General features: G+C 35.8%; 1 protein-coding gene and 1 non-coding gene across 4 annotated transcripts in view; both read right to left on the reverse strand.

Moving 5' to 3' along the window:
- Positions 1 to 768: 768 nt before the first annotated feature.
- Positions 769 to 22106, reverse strand: part of Cop1 (COP1 E3 ubiquitin ligase) — a 138965-nt gene continuing 117627 nt past the window's right edge. For all 3 annotated transcript variants that reach the window (XM_036202402.1, XM_036202401.1, XM_036202403.1), the window contains 2 exons: positions 5435 to 5479; positions 769 to 3077 (listed from right to left, as the gene is read on the reverse strand). In XM_036202402.1, the coding sequence (XP_036058295.1) occupies positions 3060 to 3077; positions 5435 to 5479 (63 nt within the window). In that variant the 3' untranslated portion in view covers positions 769 to 3059. The remainder of the gene's footprint in view (positions 3078 to 5434; positions 5480 to 22106) is intronic.
- On the reverse strand, positions 15297 to 15436 carry LOC118593573. Its single transcript, XR_004946250.1, has one exon.

The following is a 22106-nucleotide window of genomic DNA, read 5'->3' on the forward strand; positions in this document are numbered from 1 at the left end:
ATAGCCTAGAAAGACGAATCTTCCTGAAAGTTGTAGCTGGGTCCCAAATTTCCCTACACTGGTTTCTTGAGATGGGGTTTCATTTCAGGTAGTCCAGCCTGGCCTAGAATTTGCTGACGCTGAGGATCATCCTGGATTCCTGACCTTCCCACCTCCACCTCCAGTGCTAAGCTGACAGGAGTATGCCACTACATTTGGCTTCAGTCTCTTAATTTTCTTGATAATTCATCCAATCTCTTAACAAGACCTTAACAAAATAATTCAAATTTTAATGTTTTCTGTGCATGAATTTATGCATAGAAATGTATGCTTGGGAATAAAGACAAGCTCTGCGAGAAACCCTACAAAACCACTGGAATGAAGATTAAACATATCCTGCCAATTTATTCTTAGAATTTTTTTTTTGTGTTAAAAATGTGCATGTTCTCTAATCATAATTTAAGTACTGTATTTTTACAAGAAATAGGACTATTATTTTGATCTTGATGTCCTGCAGAGTGAACTCAAATCTAGAAAGCTTTATGATTTTCAAGAAAAATAAAAAAAAAAAAAAAAAAATGAAGGGGCAAAGGATATAGTTCAGTTAATAAAATGCATAAAGCTTTAGGTTTTATTCCCCAGCACTTAAAACTAAGAGGGATGGTACATGATTATGTCCCAGCACCCAATGTGGAGGCGGGATGATTAGAAGCTCAAGGTAACTTACTTTCTTTAAAAAAGAAATAAAAGGGAAAAAAAAAAGAAAAAAAATAAAGAAAAAGGAAGCACCACCTTAAAATAATTTATTTTTTTAAAAAAGCAAGTACTTTTGATAACCAAACAGAATCTAACATGACCAACTCTATTATATAGAGCTTGAGGTAAACAATAATGTGGGCATGTAAAAACAATGCAAATGAACAACAAAAACATCACTTTCATTTAAAAGCATTCAAGGTGGCATTAACTACTTCCTATTCTAAAGATTTTCAGGACATGTAGCCCTAATACCAGGATCTCTGTTAGAATATTCTCCCTACATTTTCACAACTTGCCACTCATTCATCTTAACATTCACTGGTGACAGATGGTAACTTGAATTTTTAAAGATTTAGTCATATGTATGGGTGTTTCACCGCCACGTATATCTATGCACCATGTCAGATTCCCTGGACCTGGTCTTAAAAACCGGTTGTGAGCAGATCTGTTGTTTCTAGGAATCAAATTTGGGTCTTCTACAGGAGCAGCAATGCTCTTGACTACTGAGCCATCTCTCTAGCCCCCAGATAGTAGCCCTTCTCTCAGAGTTGGGGCCAAATATGCAGCAGGTTTTAAATTGTATAAGTCATGTAAGATGCAATTTCTCTTGAAGCTGTGAAAACTAATAACTTTCACCTAAGTTTGAGGAAAAGTCATTTGGAGATAAAACCTTACCTAAACTACTGTAGGATTCTTTTACCTCTTTATTAACCAATCTCATACAATGTAAATATGCATGCTTTGCTGCAGAAGTGTGTTGGACCATGGAATACGATTTAGTTTTGGTGGGGTTGCTATTTAATATAGTTAGTTACATGTGTTCTGTGAATTTTCTGTTATTCAAAAGATTCTAAATTCCAAGGGATACTTGGCTTCAATAATTTCAGAGAAAAAAAAAAGTAAACTTACTTAGGTCTCAGTGACCTTTAGCTGAGGGATCTACTGAGAGAGTGTATTGTTCATGCATACCTGTACTTAACAAACCTTCCTGCAAGTGTTTCATGAAATGTGAGAATTTTGCTTGGGTCATTCTTGTGAAAAGGATTCAGACTTTAACTAGTTCTCCATGTTACTTTTGCTCCACCCAATGGTCTGATGTGAAAATGACTTATAAACTAACTATACAATTTAGGAGGTCACATGGCTTTGAAGCTGAGGGTACCAGAGCACACAAGTTTAATTCTAAGTCAGGGCTTGCAGATAATGAGCTGCCATGCTCATTTGTCCATAGATCTGTGGCTATTTTTCTGCTGCACCACTGGAGCTAGCTCAGCAGTTGTAACAGAGACCACATGCCCAGCAAAGCCTAAAATATTTCCTATCTGTCCCTTTACAGAAAAGGTCTGCTGACCTCGCTCCAAGTCACTCATCAGTCTTGGCCAGTACAATATGATAGGTCTAGTTAAAAGAAAAGCTGATCTGGCTTTATCAAAGGCTTACTGGTGCTGAAGAGAACTAGCGGTTGAAAGGACCATCCCTCCTTTTTTACTTGATCTCAGTAAGGCCAACTCTTAGATCTTGGACCAGCTCTGGAGGGACCCAAAAGATCTGATAATGATAATCTCATCAGGGTATATAGAAAGATTCTTAATCTTTTTTTTATTGCAAACATTAAACTCACTGGAAGGAATCTACACATTTTATCTTTTGTTCATGTTGATATGCACAATTCCAAAATGGGTGGGAAATACAACTTTAAAATTACTCACCAGTACATTTTTTTTCTTTTAAAATAAGATTTATTTTCATTTTAATGTGTGAGCCTGGATGTCTGTACGTATACCACATGCATACCTGGTGCTCCAGGAGGCCAGAAGAGGATGTCAGATCTCCCACTGGAGATACAGGTAGCTGTGAAGTACTAAGCAGGTGCTGGGAACTGAACCTGGATCCGATGCAGGAGCAGCCAGTGCTCTTATTCACTGAGCCTCTCTGCTGCCCCAGGCAGTACATTCTCTACAACCCACATTTGCTACTTCTTCAAAAGACTCTCACCATACCTGACAAATGCATTCCCAGCTCAGCTGTGGCTCAATAAACTTTTATTATTTTTTATTTATTTTTATTTAAAAGAATTTGTTTCCCTATCACAAAAATTAGCCACACTGCCAACAGCGAAGTTCATGGTTACACTGATGGTGGAGAATTCTCTGGGTATTCCCAATGTCTCAATGGTGTAAAAGGAGGAAAGAAGGTACTCGGAACAAATCCAAAACCCAGGCTGACTTTGGAGAGACATCACATGCCATTTTTTTCTTTCTCATCATCAGCTGCAGATGGTTTTTGGGAGGATCAAACACAGTTTGACTTCAGGAATCCCTTCACACCAATTCTAGCACCTAATGGGGGAAATAGAAGGAAAAGTTCTATACAGTTGTTATAAAAACATACAGTTTAATGACACTTCACTGTATGTACTACTGGAAAAGCAAATAAAAAAACCTACTAACTGGTATAATGCCAAAGAACCGGAAGAAACCAGATGTTCACTCTTCTTTCAATTTAAGCACTGTATGAAAAATTTCAAATTAGTTATTGTACCAGTTAGACAGCCTTTAAAGTGAACTATGAGCCGGGCAGTGGTGGCGCATGCCTGTAATCCCAGCACTCGGGAGGCAGAGCCAGGCGGATCTCTGTGAGTTCGAGGCCAGCCTGGTCTACCAAGTGAGTTCCAGGAAAGGCACAAAGCTACACAGAGAAACCCCGTCTCGGAAAAAAAAATAAAAATAAAAAAATAAAGAAAGAAAGAAAGTGAACTATGTGAAACTGATGGATACAAATGGGCTGAGGTAAAGCATGCACAGAATATCTTTGGAGTATTTTCTGGTATCTAAATACATTCTTAAGAAAAAAATATTGTTAAGGACTTCAGTATTTCTTTTCTTAATAAGCACTAGGTTGGAGCCGGGCAGTGGTGCGAACGCCTCTTTAATCCCAGCACTCAGGAGGCAGAGCCAGGGGGATCTCTGTGAGTTCGAGGCCAGCCTGGTCTACAAAGTGAGTTCTAGGAAAGGCACAAAGCTACACAGAGAAACCCTGTCTCGAACCCCCCCCCCCCCCAAAAAAAAAGTACTAGGTTGCCAAGATTAAGGCAACAGTAGCAATCAAGATTTAGAGGATATCAATGTTGCCTTTCCAGTTGATTTCAATTTCAATGTCAACCATCTGGTATCAAAATACTTAGATTTTTAGTGTTAAGTTATTAGCATGCCATAAAAGTAAGTTGTGATGGCATTAAAATTAAAAGTGAGGAAACAAGGAAGGAAATGGCTAAGAAAGGACAGGTGGTTGTGAGACTGTCAAAGACTGTTCCACAGACACTGTAACTTTACGTCATAAAAAACCTGAGAGGTGCAACCCTTCACCTTCTGCTTTGAGCTTCATGATGTTTTTTGTACGCACGTTGTAGTACATTAGGGTTCTCTAAACCTGACAGGCCAATGCTAAACAACCTCGTTGGGTTCTGAGAGTTTACAGGATTCCATTGTATCCTTGGAGTTATTATAGGGATGTTAACAATTCCATTTGCTTTGTATGTCTAGACTGTTGATTAAGGTGTTCCATTTACAATCTATGCCTTGCCAAGAGAATGTGAAACTGAGAGACTAGGAACTTCAATCAAATTCCAAGACTTAGTGTTACTCTTGCTTGAGACCTCCAGACAGGAACTAATGCTGACCAGTGCAAAGGCCTCATGTTCTTTAAAGTTGTGGTCCCTCTTGAGAAAAGATATTACCAGACAGACTACCTGCCTGAAAAAGGAAACTGTCATATGAGTTAGCCTGACTAGTTACCAATGCAGTTCTCTCTTGAGTTTGTATGTTTCATCTTCACAGGATGTGCTTAGTCTGAATTTGCTCCTTTGATGCTTTGGGCAACTGTGCATTTATGAATTAAAGGAGATTGTGGCAAAATAAATGTCAAGACAGACACAGCATAAAAAAATGCTTTGTGAAATTTCCAGAAGAACATATCGAAGGAAGATATTCTCTCAGAATATGTGTTAGCTAAACTTACGTATTTAAAAATCTCCATCCAAACAAGGCTTTGTTTAGAAAGATTTCACTGCTTAGCTTAGCATTTATTTACATAAATAATGCATTATTCCCAAGGACTAAATACTACAAGTTATAATCAAATGAAAGTTTGATGTCCTTGAACCATTAACTAAAAATGACTACATGCAGAAAACTATGACTCTGTCACTCAGACTATGCTCTCGGGTTCACACAGATTTTCAGATTACAGAACACTAAAATTTCCTCTCCATCCTGACTACCACCTTAGCAAGGAGGGATTAACAAATATCTACTTGCTATGGAAGCGAAGGAGGAGAAACACGAAGAAGAACAAAGCACAGATGAAGAGAGCAAATACATCAGCACCCATGTTCTACCACAGACTGTGTACTAGACAGCCTGTGTACGGCTATGTTGGTCCATAGGAAAACGCTCAACAGTCCTCATTTGTTTATCTGACCATTTATCAATCCATCTAGCCCAGCCCCAAGAAGCATGATCATCTCATAACTGCAAGCTACCTATTTCTTTCAGTGTCAATTAAGTCATTTCTGAGGACTGAAACCCCTAATTTGAAATGATCATGAAGGCTCAGCACAGCTGTATATTTCTAAGAACCTGTTGCAGTTTAAGAAAAGGATCTGAGTTTAAATTGGGGGGTGTATGAAATGGCTTACCTTAATTGTACCCTGGCTGTTAGCAGCAATCAGCACATTAGACTCCTAGGGGGGAAAAAACAAAACAAAACAAGAGCTTTAGAAACAGAGGATTCCTGCAGGGCAGCTGAAGAGAATAATTTCTTCTTCACCCTTCTTCCTCCGCTTCACCCTAAGATACCAAGGGAATCTAAAGTGGAAAGACAGTTTTCAGCATATGTAAAGTTAACTTGAGAAACAGTGAACATCTGCTTCCCTAGAACATTCTCTATTAATTGAGTCTTTACCATAATATACAAAGAACTGGCATGTCAATATCTAGTACAAATCTCCATGGGCAGATATGTACAACCAGGAAAACATGGACAGCAGGATATTCAACTTACAGAAGGAAAGCTTGTTTGATTTTTTTCCAGTAAGATATTCCTCTATTCAACCTGTGTGTTAGTAACAGTTTTTTTTTTTTTTTTTTTTTTTTTTAAACCGGAGCTGAGGACTGAACCCAGGGCCTTGTGCTTGCTAGGCAAGCACCCTACCACTGAGCTAAATCCCCAACCCCTAGTAACAGTTTTGTAATAACCTCAGTGAGAATTTATGACACAAAGTACTTTCATGTTTTAAGCCTTAAGGGGGAAAACCCCATTTTGTTTGGAAAGCAGGAAAGGGTAGGAAGAGAAACAATCTCAGGGTTCAGACATATCTCCAGAGAGTACGTAGCTCCAGAACTCAAGGATGCTTGAAGTCTTGCTCACAAAGATAGGCAGCTAAGAGGTGGACAGACTTAAGACTGTGATACAAACCATGGGGCTAACAGACAAAATCTAAATGACAGCTACGAGAAACAGACAAAATGGCCATGTTTTAATGAAGACTAGAATCTGCCTGAATATCCTTTACTTAAGGCTTCATGACCAAAGTATAAGTAGAAATAAACTTTTAATCTGTATAAGAATGTCACATTAGCCAAGCTGAATTATAAACCTTAGTTTCCTTGTATGACATAAGAAATATGTATTTACAAATATATATTTCTTTTTAAAAATTTCTTTGATTTTTTTTGGGGGGGTAAAGAAAGCTACGTCTGAAAACTACTCATTTTGTCACTACTTTTGTATGAGCAAATAAGTAATTTTCACAGAATTTCCAGAGGGATTAGAATACCATTCAATGTAGTCAGTGAAGATAGCATCCAAGGTCACACTTGTATTAAGAGAAACAAGATGTGAGAATGGGCACTGCTAATCTTTTGCTAGTTGGGTGTTTTTCTTGCAATGGTAAGACAGAGAACACAGGTTCACTGAGAGCTAGTTCAGATGTTTTCTCTGGGTAATTACACACAGTATCAATGCTATCATACTGAGAGGGTATGTGAAGTGAAAGTTCAGACATTTTCTTTGGGTGATCACACACACTATCGATGCTGTCAGACTGAGAGGGTGTGTGAAGTGAAAGGACCAGGAAGCAAATGGGACTTATCTACTTTTTCACTGACCTGAGTTTACAAAGATTAGGAGGCAGAATTCCTACACCTGCCTCAGAAAACAGTAAAACACTGAAACAAAAGCTATCTGTGTGATGCCAAAACTACCTCTAGAGTACCCAGAAAAGACTGGCTTGCAAAAAGTAACAAGAAATAAAGAAAAACAAAAAATAAAAACAAAAACAAAAACAAAACCTCCATTCAATTGGTTGCTGCTTAAGAAGGGTTAAGACTCCACACTTTCTGAGAAGGCTATTGCTAGAACCCTGGTACTGGGGCCCTTAAGAACCATCCGCTGCTATGGGAACATATGATATAAGGACAATGAAAAGTTTTTAGATTTAGCATCAGTTCATTCTTTCATTTTGGTTCTAGTGACTTTTTAATGTAAAGGGGAAGGCAGAAAGGTGAACACGAGGACTGACTTTGACTAGCGGGGAATCCCTTTCTGCCATGCACCAAGACTATAAATTATGTAATTTAGTCATATGATTCCTGGGGCAAGGAAACATAGGAAAGTATGATATATACAGATTGGGTATTCTTGTCAAGAACAGGACTCAAATATAAATATACAATTTTTTATGTTGGTGTTCAAAAGTTTCAGTATTCAGATTAGAACCATAACTTAGAATATCTCACAATATAGAAGTTTAGAGTTAATATATAAACAGGGCAATTTATCTAAATGACCACACAAGAGGAGTTTGAAGTCTACAGCATGCTAGATCAAGGAATAAGACATCTGATAACTACCCACTGTGCACAAACACGTCTTGTTTGCAATCTTAGGACTGGCATTTATAGATAATGTAACTGTTGTTGCCAGAGGTTAACTCCTAACACCCCCATTCATGGAGACAGATAAATAATACACAACCTACTAAAAAGTCAATGTATAAACTGAGTTAGCTCAAATGGTCTTTCAGGATTGACATATACATAGCACAGTGTCCTAAGAATTCTTACACACACTCAAAACTATTCAAAGTAGAAAACAATGAAATAAAAAAAAAAACATCATCACATCTTAGTACACCTTTCCTCCAAAGACCATACAAAGGAGAGATTTAGTACTAGATTTTTTTCCCCAACCTAACAGAAAAACAAAACCAGAAACTTTACTTCTGTTATTAGAGGTTATTACTTAAAAGCTTTGAACAAGGGGTTGGGGATTTAGCTCAGTGGTAGAGCGAGTGCTTGCCTAGCAAGCGCAAGGCCCTGGGTTCGGTCCTCAGCTCTGAAAAAAACAAAAACAAAAACAAAAAAACTTTGCACAAGCCAAGCCACATTTGGATTCTGGGAGACTGGTGTTTGCTTGCTATAATTATAGTCTTGCTAGATGGAGATTTTACTTGTGAAATAAAAATGACAGTAATTCTCATTATTTGTTTTCTTTTTGTGTGGCTTACTGCAAAACTCTCCTCAAAGATAGCTGTGCCCACTTTTTCTCCATCTAAAGATTAAGAAAGACAATGTAAAACTTAGCAGGGATTTTTTTTTTTTATAAAAATAGAAATCACATATACCAAATTCTTCAATAATGCCAGTGCAGTGTTTTCTCTACAACAGTGTTTAACAAAACCACTATGTTAAAATCCTAAGTAACCTGACCAAGAATAAATATTTGCTTAAAGTTTGAGAATTTATTCCTAGAGAGATATAATTATTTGAAACATGAATACATTTTATTATATAATAGGCACATATGCAAGCACACACATACAAATAAAATATGCATAAATAAACAACTATTATTTCTGGCCAGGACACAGTAAACAAGTGGGATTTGTTCTCCTATCAACAACAAGAAGAGTGAACAAAATATATATGGCACCACTGGAGTATAGACAGCATAGTACTCTAATCCCTGAGAAAAGAAACCAATGCTGTGAGTTTCCTAAATACCCTGGGGCTTTCTGCTTAGAGGCAATTTCTGGACCATAAAGTATGGAAGGGGAATCTAAATATAGCAGAGAGAAATCTAAGCAGAAGATGGGGGCTCACTGAATCGAGAAGGCCAAGAATGATGTTAAGAGTCCTGGGAGGTTGGGATGACAATGGTTGGACTAGAATTTGTATGCAAAATATCATGAAGGAGGAGACTACAAAGAAGCAGTGCTTCAGTAACTTGTCTAGGGGTCAGTTCTCCTTGATTCTAGGTCTGAATAATAAACTTTACTTTTATATGGTAGAACTATACAGTGACAGGAAAATAACAGTAATTTTAAAAAAGCAAAACTACTGTTAATCCACATTATCAAATCCCGGATCAGAGGATGACTTAAGCTGTCTACTCTGTTAGGTATTCGTGAATGGATTTCCTCAATTTACCTTATAAAGGGATTCCCATGGCTTTATATATCACTTGATATCCCAGACACTAAAATAATAAATCACTATGAATAACTTTATGCCAATAAGATTGACAAGTAGTAAAAATGCAAAATAGCTCAATAGGACAGAAGGAAAAGATGGTGACTAAGAAGTGAGGAACATTTTCAAACTCAGTTTATGAGAGAAAGTTGTGAAAATAAAACTAGCCAATTTAGGTAGGATTTATCCTGACATTAACTTGGTTTCTAATATTAACAAATCAACGACAGGCTCAGGGTATAGTTCTATGCTACAGGAAAGCTTAGCATTTATACAAGACATTAGGCTCAATCCCAAGCATCAAAAAATTTAAAATATCAAAGAACACAATTCATTACATTGAGAAGAGAAAAATCACATTTAATATAAAATTCACTTGAATTTATTACTAACATAATAAAATTTTATTCAAGGTGATAAATTATCTACATATAAATGTGTAAATAAATTATAAAAGCACCACTTCCTCATACCAAAAACAATATAGAAATCAGAAGGAAGTAAAACTATCCTTACTTTCAAATGACATGTCTATCTATGTACAAAATCCTAGTGAGTATCTACTGGAACTATTAAACTGACTCTTGCAGGAGGGTACAACATCATTTACATGAAAATAAATTTTTTTATAAACCAGTTATAAATTTTAAAAATGTTACTTATAGAAGCATCTAAAACAATTACCCACCACTTACAGATAAAGACTTAATATTAAAAATTGTAAAACAATTCTGCAGGTTTCTTAAAAACAAACCTACATATATTTATGTATAGGGGTCAAATAGTGTTTAAAAGATTAAGTATTTTTGCAATCACAATTGAAGTTTTACAGACTTTTAAAATAGAAATTTAAAGGTTAATCCTAGCATGTCACCAAGAAAAGAACTATAACAGATAAGAAAATGGAAAGCTCAAAAACAAATCAGTATGCGATCATGCAAATTTTCAAAAGAACTTGGCAAGAATAATTAGTATTACAAAGAGTACTGAAACAACCATTGTTTACTGCTCTAGTTGGCAATGTGAACCTAGGATAGTGGAGCCTAAAAATGAGGTACACTAAAGTCTAATTCAATAGTCAACTTTATTTAGAGCATCAGAGAGTTTACACTCAGGGTTAAGAATCACATGAGTAAAGTGTCTAATCACAAGAAACATGTGGCAGGCATAGAGGCATATAAATAAATAAATAACAATAGCCAGTTGTAATGAATTAAAAGTCAACTCACTCCTCACTTGGGAGGGGCACACGGCACATTCCAAGAACAATTCCTTGTTTTTGAAGAAACTGAGGCCACAAGACTCTTGCCTGGTTTTTTGTTTTGTTGTTTTGGAATTTTCCCCACAAGAACTCAGAATTCCCCTCACATGACTCCATTCTTGGACTGTGTTCTGAGAAACCATATTTATGAAAAGCAATTGTATATCTGCTGAAATACATATTAAAAAGACTTAAAAAGACCCTCAATCTTTATACATTGTATCACTCTAAAAATTAATTCTAATGGATTAAACACATAAATTTAAAAAACAACAAAATATAGGATAAAAAAAACCCATAGAAAAGAATGTTTGAGTTTGAAAATATTCTTAGAATGCAAAAACAAAACAAAACAAAACAAAACAAAAAACAAAACCAAAAAACAAACAAAAAAACAAAAAAACCCAAACCCAAAACTACTTTAAAAATGCTGACAGTTTATAAGAGTGTAGTCCCTGGTAAATGGACTACATCCCAGTGGAAGTCTACATCCAAGAATATATGGGCAGCACAAACTAGACTTGATGGGTTAAAAAAGACAACCAACCAACGAACCAAACAACTGAACTAAAAAGAGGGCACCAAAGTTGGATGGGTAGAGAGAGTGTGGGAATAGGGTTGAAGTGGGAGGAATTGGAGAAGAGGTGAATATGATCTATGATCAAAACATATTGCACGAAATTCTCAAACTAATAGTAAAAAAATGCATGACTGGTTTTAAGAGAACAAAAAAAATCACGGAGTTTATGACTATCTTCATAAAAATGTTGACAAACTTATCTCATCAAACTTTAATATAACTTACACTTAGTAGAATAAATTAAACTGTAAAATGTGGGCAAGGATAAGTAACAATAAGGAGAATGAAGAATAATATAACAACTTTGGGAAAAAGTGTGAAAGTTTCTTACAAAGTTAACTGCATAACTATCCTATAACGTAGCAATTCTACCTGGTAGATGTATGTTTGCAAAGGAAAGGATACTAAATCATATAAATATTTATTACTCAAAACAGTTCAAAACCAGAAATAGGTTTGATATCCAAAAAATGGGTGAAAACAGTTATAAATCAAAATGTTGCTTTGATTAAAAGCAACATAAAACTATATATACAAGGAACGACAACAAAACAGGCTGAAGAAACCAGACAAAAAGAAAGAATATGTTATATTATATTATATGAAAACCAAAAGATATATTGGTTGTTTCTAAGGATTATGTTGTTTAAGGAAAACCAAAGCCGGGAATCAGCTTGTGGAGACTAATAAATACATCAACATTGGCTTCTATCTTATTGAACTAGTCATCTTGGAGATGGAGAAAGGGATCTTACGAAAGCATTTTAACAAGTACAAGAGAGCCTCAACTGGATTCACTACATATAGATATCTTTTAAATTTCATGCATCCATACACAGACATTTCAAATCACATACATGCACAGGCCTTGTAAAATTTCCTTCTAAGTACCAAGTACTTTGAATAAAAGAAAGGATCTAGCTATAGAATGAAGGTGGTAGGAGGTAGTGTTCCTCAGTCAGTGTACATAGCTTTTTCTGGGTCAAATGTACCTTTCTTTGATATCTGGGAGAATGGAGTTTCTTCATCAAAAGGGAACAAGATTACCCCATTACATATCAATCCCTTACTTCCCCTCCACTTAGGTGTTCTTGCTTAAGATCATCTAGGATAATACTAAATGTTGATGGTTATTATTTGACTAACAGAATAAATCCTTTATTATACCTCAGTTTTTTGATTCATTCAAACAAATATCTGGTCTTTTAACAAACCTAACAAATATGAGGAAAGGATTTACACTGCTAATCAAAGGGACTCCTATGATTGGTTGATTTATCATAGCTTCAATTCTGAGACTGAGCTTCATAATTAAGACCTTTCTGTGTGTGGACTGAGGGGTTATGTAAGGAGCTGCCTAGAGGTTTTATTTAGGCTATTTCTCAGTGAATCTGGAACTTGAAATTTCAGTTAGACTGTTTTGCCCTTGGGATCTGGGTTGGAGGCACATGATGGCATGTTTAGTTTTTTACTTGAGTACTATGCATCCAACTTTGGTAACTCAAGCACTTCACCCACTGAGTCATCTTAGTTCAAACTGAGACTTTTCTGAATGAGCAATGAAAATATTTTATACTGATTTTCTTTTTTATTATCTCTCTATGGGTACTTTGACTATATGTCTATGCACCATGTGAGTGCAATGTGTGACAAGGCCAGAAAAAGGCACTGGATGTCCTAGAACTGAAGTTACACATGTTTGTGAATCACATGAGTGCTGGGATCAAACCTGTATCATCTGGAAGAGGAGCCAGTGTTCTTACCTGCTTAATCACTTCTCCATCCCGATTTTTTTTTTTAAATAATCATTCTAAGAAAAGATATGTCATTATAAGTGCTGGATAGTTTCTAATAACTTTATTGCCAGATATAAGAAAGTATAGTAATTAATTAGATAAAAATTATGTATGAATCTGTACATCAAAATATTGAGGTCATTCTAATGCAATTGTAAATAAACATATAAAACACCAGGAATAAATTAGCCACTGATATTTATCTTTACTAAATATGTAAGAAAATCAGCATTAAAAACTGCTAAAACTGTCCCCAGGAAAATAGTCATTTAACACACAGAGGTTTTTCATAGAACTTCTAAGATGTTTTAACATTCTGAAAAAACTTACTATTTCAAAAACTTCTTCAATCAGTTCAAAAAGTTCAAAATAGCCTATGGGTTGGGGATTTAGCTCAGTGGTAGAGCACTTGCCTAGCAAGCTCAAGGCCCTGGGTTCAATCCTCAGCTCCAAAACAAAACAAAACAAAACAAAACAAAAAAACCCAAAACAGCCTAAACTTGTGACTATAGTGCACTTCCCTGACTGTCCTGGGAACTGAATTCAGGGCCTTGTGTTTGCTAGGTAAACACTATCACTGAGCTCAGCCACATGCTTGTTATTTTAAAACATGTATGTGCAGTCAGATGAATATAAACAAACTCTCAAAGAAGGAAAAGAAAGATCTATCTCAACCATGAACGTACCTTCACTGGAATCAACAGATTCTCTCTCCTTTCCTTCCTGGCCTCCATTTATCCCTGTTAAGATTTACTCTTTAGATCTGGGTCCTCAAAGGTCCTAATGTCACAGTAAGAGTGTCACTAATAAGCTGTCTTCAGTGCTGAATAATATAAAAAATTTAAGACACAGGTCCCAACCTAACATAGAAAAGTACATATTACACCTGTGATTATCTCCAGGTTTGGCATGTGATTATTCTTTGGCCACAAAAGTAGTTATATCTAATCTTAAAGTATAACAATATAGGTTATTAATGATTGCTGGCACAGTGTACAGAATTATTATTAATATGGGGATCAGTTGGTTCCTATAATTATCCATTTGGTTAGACAGATTTCATCTAATAGCTTTTAGAGATATTTGTGGCTGAGAAAATTAAGAGAGGCATATATCATGTCAAAAGGGTAAAGATATACACAAACATAAACTGGTGACTTGCAGCAAGAAGATACCGTCAAAAGGGCACTCTAAAGGAATTTAATAACAAAGGACAAATACATTGCTTGGCCTTGGTTGAATCATATCCCTGAGATATAATTGCAAACATAATTAAGATAGTTGGTCACAAGTCATATGCTTTTTCCCTTGAATTTTACCTATATAATAATACTTATATCACTCGCGTTTAGTCAGGTCATTATAGAAAAGGATCTTGGATCTAGATTAGAATTTATTATGCTAAAAAAAAAACCAGGGAGAATAAATATAATGACTAGATTGCTTACTGAAATGAAGAATAAACTTGGAACAAACAGGCCTAGAAAAATCAGCAAACTGTTATAACAACTGTCTCATGCAGAATTTGCTCAAAGAAAGAACTACGGGAAGTCGAGAACCAGAAACAAGGATCTTTCCACAATTAATTACAAATAAGACCAGCACACCCTGGCGCTGTGGCCCATCAATTCCCACCCAGCCTCCTTTCCTCCTGCCCTTCTCCTCAACCTTAGACGCAAACAATCCAGACTCCACACTTAGTACTAAGAATCAAGAACGTTCTTTGGAAATAGTCATTTCCAAACTTTGTTTATAGACTTAAAGAGTTTACAACTATAGTTTGCTTTTTTAAGCATAGGGGCTCACTCTAGCCCTGACTCACTCTAGCCCAGGGCAGTCTTGGACTAATGGCAATTCTTCTGTCTTGGCTTCTTAAATGCTTGCATTACTGATTCATCATGTGCAACAAGAAAGCAATTTTTAATACGAAAGGCATTTCATGAAAGGTATTTTCAATAGCCCCTTTGTATATAAAATGTTGAGAACTGATAACTTTGGATTAATTAACCCAACCCAATCATTAGGAAAATAGCAATTCTATATATACTGTACATCCAATGTTGTAGGTACTTCAAAAAATTAAGCCAACAGTAACATCTATTTTCAAAAACTATCAACTAACCTGTAATCCATGTACTTGAATAGTAGAGGCAGGAATTCAAGGCTAATGTGGGTGACCAGAGACCTTGTTTCAAAAAGCATTAAAAAAAAAAAAAAAAAAAAAAAAAAAAGGCCCAGAACACAGACAAACGAAATCCATACAATACTTCAGATGGTTAAGCTAGCTTTCTTTGGTTTTCTTTGTTTGCTTCTATAATCTAGTACACTCAATCAGCAGAGATATTGAACAAAATAGTAAGGAAAACAATATTTAGAGTGGTAATTCAGAAAGTGTATGAAGGGGAACGATCAGACTTAGCCAGCTGTTTTAAGTCAGACAGAGACCTCCATGTTCATGTAGGATCGCTGCCTTCTGCAGACAAAAGGTATTTTCTCCTTTGTCTACATGGTTGACGCCGCAGCTTCCACTTTTAGTGTGTTTTATATTAATATGATATTTGTTATTCCTTTTATATTCTAATTTCTTTATGTAATTTTATATTATTCCAATTTCTAACTGCTTTCTCATCTAGATACATCTTAATACATTAAAACAAGTCAATGAAAAAAAAAAAAAACAACCAGGATCCAGACAACAAAAAAGAACCCATAAAAAGATATATTTATCAAGTAAAGGCAAAGGTGGCTTGTCAGGGAGAAAAACTAAAAGTATGTACTGTACAGAAAAGAAGGACAGAGATACACAGACACATATACAACTCAGTCATACCAATGTTAAGTGGCCCATATCACTTAATTATCATTGCTACTCAAGATATCTACAGACAATTACAAGTTCCATCACATGCCAAACTCTCATACTTGACAATATCTTGAATAAGATTAAGAATACTGTATTGACAATGATATTTATGACAAGGAAATGATTTTGTACTGCTGATGAATATTAAAAACTTGAGAGAAGAACTGCACTTCTTTCTTTAAAAAATGATTTATTTATTTCTCCAGCACCAGAAATTTGCATTAGTAAAATGGTTAATTGCAAATTTCCTCCTGACAATCCTAGAGTTTTGTGCTGTTTTTAGAGATGGGGGAAAACCACAAATGCACACATGCACCCAACTGAAACCCACAATAATTCTAAGACATGAGACGTGGGTCTGTACACTATTTCTGCATAGAACTGCTTAATCCTTTCAGACTCAAGTACTTCAACTATAAAATAGTCTCAAATTCTTGACAAAGTCTTTATGAGGCTTCAGAGAGTGAACAGTGCACCGATGGGGCTCAAGACATATTATACCAATTATAACAGACACCTTGGCATTTGAGGTAATAGCAGAAGCAGGAATATCTGATACCCATCCTGCCCTTTTCCCCTAAAGCAGATTGTAAAAGAAGTCTGTTTTCTCTCTGAAGTAAATCACAAGCCCCTTGGTTCAGAGGTATCTACTCTGCAGACAGAGGGTCAGAGAGGGGAAGCTGATCAGGTCAGTCTTGTTATGGTCACCCTTGTTTGTCACCACAGAAAGGTGTCCCTTAGTCCTTCAACTATACTCTTCAAAACTATCCAGCTTAAACCTGAGCATAAAAATATACAACATACTTGTTTCTTTAAGTCATCATTTCTGAAGGGTCATTATGTTACACAAAACTTCTATTAAATAAATGTACAAACTTTTTTCCTTTTTGCTATGTGAGCTTCAGGCCTGAACTTAGCAGTGGATAGGAAATCTGGACTCCTATACAGTTAACTGGCAAATTTTAGAAAAGAGATGAGTAAATTGTAGCTATTCTTACTAAAGATACTGTTAAATATAGCCTGCATTTTTTTTTTAATTAAAGTAAGTTCATCTCATGTGATGATTGTATAAGTATTAGCTTAGTATATCACTATATCCAGGATCTTATGAAAGTGTTTAAAACTGTAAAGTAGTCTCTCCAGGTTAAGAAGACTTAAGTAGTATCTTAATTCTTTTCAGAATTTTCCTAGGTAGCTAAGTAGTTCTTACTCTACTAACTGCTGGCATCGTTCTTTGCTCCCAACATAAAACAAATGGGGCAACACTAATCAAGTACACAAATAATTAGAGAAGAAGGGCAGCTAATAAAGTGTCTTCTTACATGCACATCAGTAGCTGCACAATATGAGGAACCAATGAAATGGTTAAGAACAGCCAGAAAATTAGGGACTGCATCTGAGAAGGATGACAGAATTTAAATAAATGGAAACAAGGAGACCAGGCAATATAGATTTATCCCAAGTAGCCACATGAGTACAAGTCTAGAAGCAGCAAGGGAAACAGTATGGAAAAATAAAAATGATTGCTCAAAGGAGTAGATGGTTGTTCCTAGCACAAACCATCTACTCCACTGAGTAAACATTATTTTTGCCCTCTTGTCCTGGATACTACACTGATTTAAATGATTCAGTGTACTGGATTTAAAATAAACTCTGTATCCAGATAAAAATATTTTTACTTTATTTTAAAATCTCAGCCGGGCGGTGGTGGCACACTCGTTTAATCCCAGCACTTGGAAAGCAGAGGCAGGGGGATCTTTGTGAGTTCGAGGCCAGCCTGGGCTACAGAATGAGTTCCAGGAAAGGCACAAAGCTATACAGAGAAACCCTGTCTGGAAAAACAAAATAAAAAACAAAACAAAAATCTCTGGCTCTGGCTAAGCTTGTACTGAAACCTTTACTTGAAAGTCAATTTCAAATGAAACTAAATAGACGATTACTACTATGAATTAAAAGGCTAAATTATCCTTTGTGACTGAAGGTACTTTTGTCATTAAATTATGCAGGAAACGAGGAGTAGGATACAAATAGCAAAATTAGGAAGTGGCATCAGGAGACAGGGTTAAAGATCTAGCAGCATGTGAATGGGCAGAAATATCTAAGGGACATCTTCAACTTTTCTGATACGTATTTTAGCATCAACAGTACAGAGTGATTTAAAACTCTTAATAGTCAATCTGTAGAAAATAAATGTTAAAAATCAGAATGCTGTGCAAAGAGATCAAGACAGCTAGAAAGGCTGTTTTTGCTATTTTATAGCAAAAAAACAAAAAACAGTTACATATAACTACAAATTCATGACATTATGTGAGCTTTTCTGTATGCATTGTAGAGAACTGAATTCACAGGAAAACCCAGAGAGCTGGGCGCCATTTGCTTATTGGCATGGAAACAGCTGAATACAACAGCATGTTTAAGCAAGTATTAATGATAGCATGTAGGAGCTGCAGGCATTAAAGAGAGGGCTGTATTCTCTTGTAGGCTTTCTTCTATGATTTCTACATCAGGGGACAATGGGAAGAAGCATGAGAAATCTTTTTATGTGCTGTTGTTTTGGGGAAGACAAACACTGCTAAAATGACATTCGAGCATTCTCTCCCCAGCTCTCTTACAGAATAGAATGAGCAGTCTGTAGAGAAAGAGTTGGTGGAGTGGAAAAACTAGTCTGAGGCCACAGATGCAAACGTACTGCAGCTAGGAAACTTTCTTTGGCTTCATGGCACGCACATGTGGCTAGCTCAGCACTACATTTTGAAGAAAGGCATCAACTGTTGAGATGTCCAAGAAACTAAAGTCTAAGCACATCAAATCCTCTAGCTTTGCTTGCTTAGTTGTGTTTTTAATCAGTTAAGACACATACTCCCAGTAGCTCTGCCACAGGAACCACCTTTGAAAATAGGACACTTAACACTTAACAGTTACCTAAGCCTTTTTGTTTTGTTTTAAAAAACAAACAGGCCACATTTGTCCCTTACAAAGAGAGTGAAACTACTCCTCCTTCACTTGGGTCTAGTAAATGTCTAATTGGAGACTTTTTGACACCAGAAGGCTGAAAACTCACCTTCAGATTATGCTGACAAAGCCATTTCCTGAATGTGTGTCTTATGAAAAGGCAGGCCATTTAACTATGCATACATAGATTATGAATTGCTTCACTTAAAAAATCCAAGTGACCAACCAACGACAACCTCCAAATCACCTTTTCCTGAAATTGCCTGCTTCTTTATACTATAAATACCCCAGTACTATCGCCATTAGTGAGTCAGAGTTGAGATCAGAACATCCACATCTCCTCATGCATGGTTGCCTCATGAAAACATTTTGGTGACATACTCTCTATCAGGAGAATCAGGCCTGACTCTGTAGTACTGATATCCCCAATAGCCAGGCTCATAGAGCTTGACTTAGACTAAAAGAGTCATAATAGATGAAGATTCTTCTTCCTCCTCTCCCTCCTCTATGGCATACACTAGCACAGAGGATAAAACACAGACAGACGCTATAGTTCAGGACTGCTTCAAAGATGAAATTCTTTGCGGGAAGCTGTACAAAGTAAAGACTAAGACCAGTCAAAGGTTTTAATACACTGAGAAAAATCTACCAAGCTAATAGATACTAACCAAAAAGATCAGGATATAGCTTTTGGCACATACTACAGGAACTGTAAGTCAAACCATCATAAATTTAAATGCTTGGTATTTATATTAGGAAGTGAAAAAAAATCACAATAAAATGTGAAAAGCTAGGTAGAAAATACATATGCAGCAAGAAATATTGTTTTCTTTTTAATGTAGGGTGAAGACTAGGAGAACAAACATCCAAAATTAACTGTTCTGTTCAAGTGCTAGAATTATACATAATTTTCTTTATTCTCTGAAAGTTCTCTATTACTAAAAGAAAACTAAACATTCCAAAGCATAAATGACATAGGGAATAAGGAGTAGTCTCTTGAGTAAGTTTGCTGCAGTCATAGTGTCCAAATACTGAATATAAAATTTCTGCTTGGCTAGGTACAGCATCATAAAATATGATAGGATTAGAAAGATGCTTGTCACTATTTTATAACACATAACTTAATGAGCATAAACAGGAAATCCATAATAAAATGCAAATATTAATACAACCAATCAAAATCTCATGTTTATTTTTAAAATTGCTATTTATCAATAACAAATATAGTACTAGAGGGATGATGGAGCTGTCGTCTTACAGATATATTTATATCTGACCCAATGGTTTCACTCAGGTTGACATCACATAAATACAGCAGTACCAAGCATGCAGGGGTTTACATGAGGCGGTGAATGGAAAATTCCATTATTTTCCACAAATAAAATCAAGGCTTAAATAAGCAGGAAATATTTCTCTTACAGTTGTCACCCATATTGCAAGCAATGTTTTTTTTTTTTATTATGGGGGGGGGTGAGTTGGTTAGTTCTGTATTAAGTATTTACTAAATACTTTTACATATTTTTTTTACATAAAAATGCATTTTATTCAAGAAAATGTCTTTCTATTATGTGTCTTTCAGCATCTGTAGTAGCATTCATTAGACTTTAAGTAAAAGGAACTGACATCCATTATTCATTTTTTCCCTTTTTCACTAGAAATAAGGAAAATTGGTATGACAGATAAAACATTCAGAATCAGATCCCTTTCTACCTCAGAGTATTTTGGACTTCTTTAAGTATAGTGGGGCAACAAATGGTTGTACCATTTGTTAAACTTCAAAAGCCTGCCTAAGATCATGCCATCAACATCTAGCAAAGGGTGCAGTGGGGTGGGGAACGAGTTGAGGAGCTACTGATAGCTGGTGACTTCTGGAGGAGGGAAAGCCAGTTTTCTTCAAGTGTGTGGCCCCTGGTAGGCCAAATGTCTAGTGGATGACCCCACACCCATGAGCCAACACAACTAGAGTAGAAGATTTTTTTTTTTAAAGGATATCAAATTTAGAGAAGATGGGATGAGGGGCAGGGGTCTGGGAGCAGTCAGGGGGAAGGAGGGGAGATTGATTGTGATCAAAATAGATTATATAAATGTATGACATTCTCAAAGAATAAAAATAATATTTAGTAAAAATTCACTTTAGATCAAGGTTACTCATAATGCCTTCTTAAATAATAATTATTTTTCATTAGAAAAGGCAGAATTCAAAACAACAAAGCAAACAGTTAAAGATCCATGTTAATTCTATTAGTTAAAATTGGCATATATAGAACAAGAAAAAATTGAGTTATTTTATTATGTCAAATTCTATTACAGTAAACATAAAAATGTCAATAATGAAGTACTTTAAATGTCAAGCAGTAGAGTCTCATTTGTTGATTTCCTTACCACATTCACTCTAAAATCTAAAGCAAAAATTGATTTTGCTGAGTTGGTCCATACAACACTAGTCAGTGAACTAAGGAAAATCTATCTATACCTCAAACAATTAATTTCCTGAGAAAACACTAACAGCATTCATTGCCTTAGTTTTCTGTCTCTGCTTTTCTATATGCTGGACACTAGAGAAGAACTTAGGAGGAGAAGGAAGCACTCCCTGGAAGTCAGGGTCCACACTCATAATCTTGTTTCACTCTCAACACAAAAAAAGAGTTCATTCAGACTGGCCCTTGTCCTGACAATCAGCACAATTTTCTAAAATGTTACAACCACCTAGCTAAAGGAAAGAAAAAAGGAAGATACAAGGATAAAGAGAAACAGCTGAAGAAAGCAGGGAAGAGAAGCTCCTCTACTATATATTTACTGGAGAATTTTGAAGCAGCAGCATATGGGAAATTTTCTGTCATGTGTGATTATATACACACACATATATATATATATATATAAGATTTATAGACATATATGGTCTGTGTATCCCAGCCTTAAGGTCTCTTAATCTTGCTACCTCAGCCTTCTGAATGCTAGGATTAAAGATGTGGATTACCAAGCCTGGTGAATATATTTTCAAAGATGGTACTTTCTTTTTTTTATTGAAGAAAAAGACAATATAACCTGTTTTGCTTCTCTCTAAACTGAGTGAAGTAGCAAAATCTAAGAATGGTCATGATTTCCTCTAACCAGTGCTTGCGAATCACTTAGAATTCTTGGTTGATATGTGTAAAATGGTATTTTCTCAAAGCTTGTATGACTTCTTATTTCCAAGCTTGACTGTTCATCTATCATTTCCCATGAAGCCTTGGGGAACTTTGCAGAATATAGATCTCTACCTTTGTTCTTTTCTTCCTGAATTATATATTAAGAGTCTAAAACTGGAACTGTCTTGTTTCTGATTTTGAGAGATTTCCAAATTGCAATAATCAGCCAGAATTGAGAAGCATTGGTATAAGCTTTG

This window comes from Onychomys torridus, chromosome 11 (genome assembly GCF_903995425.1).
Source record: "Onychomys torridus chromosome 11, mOncTor1.1, whole genome shotgun sequence".
Lineage (NCBI taxonomy): Eukaryota > Metazoa > Chordata > Mammalia > Rodentia > Cricetidae > Onychomys > Onychomys torridus.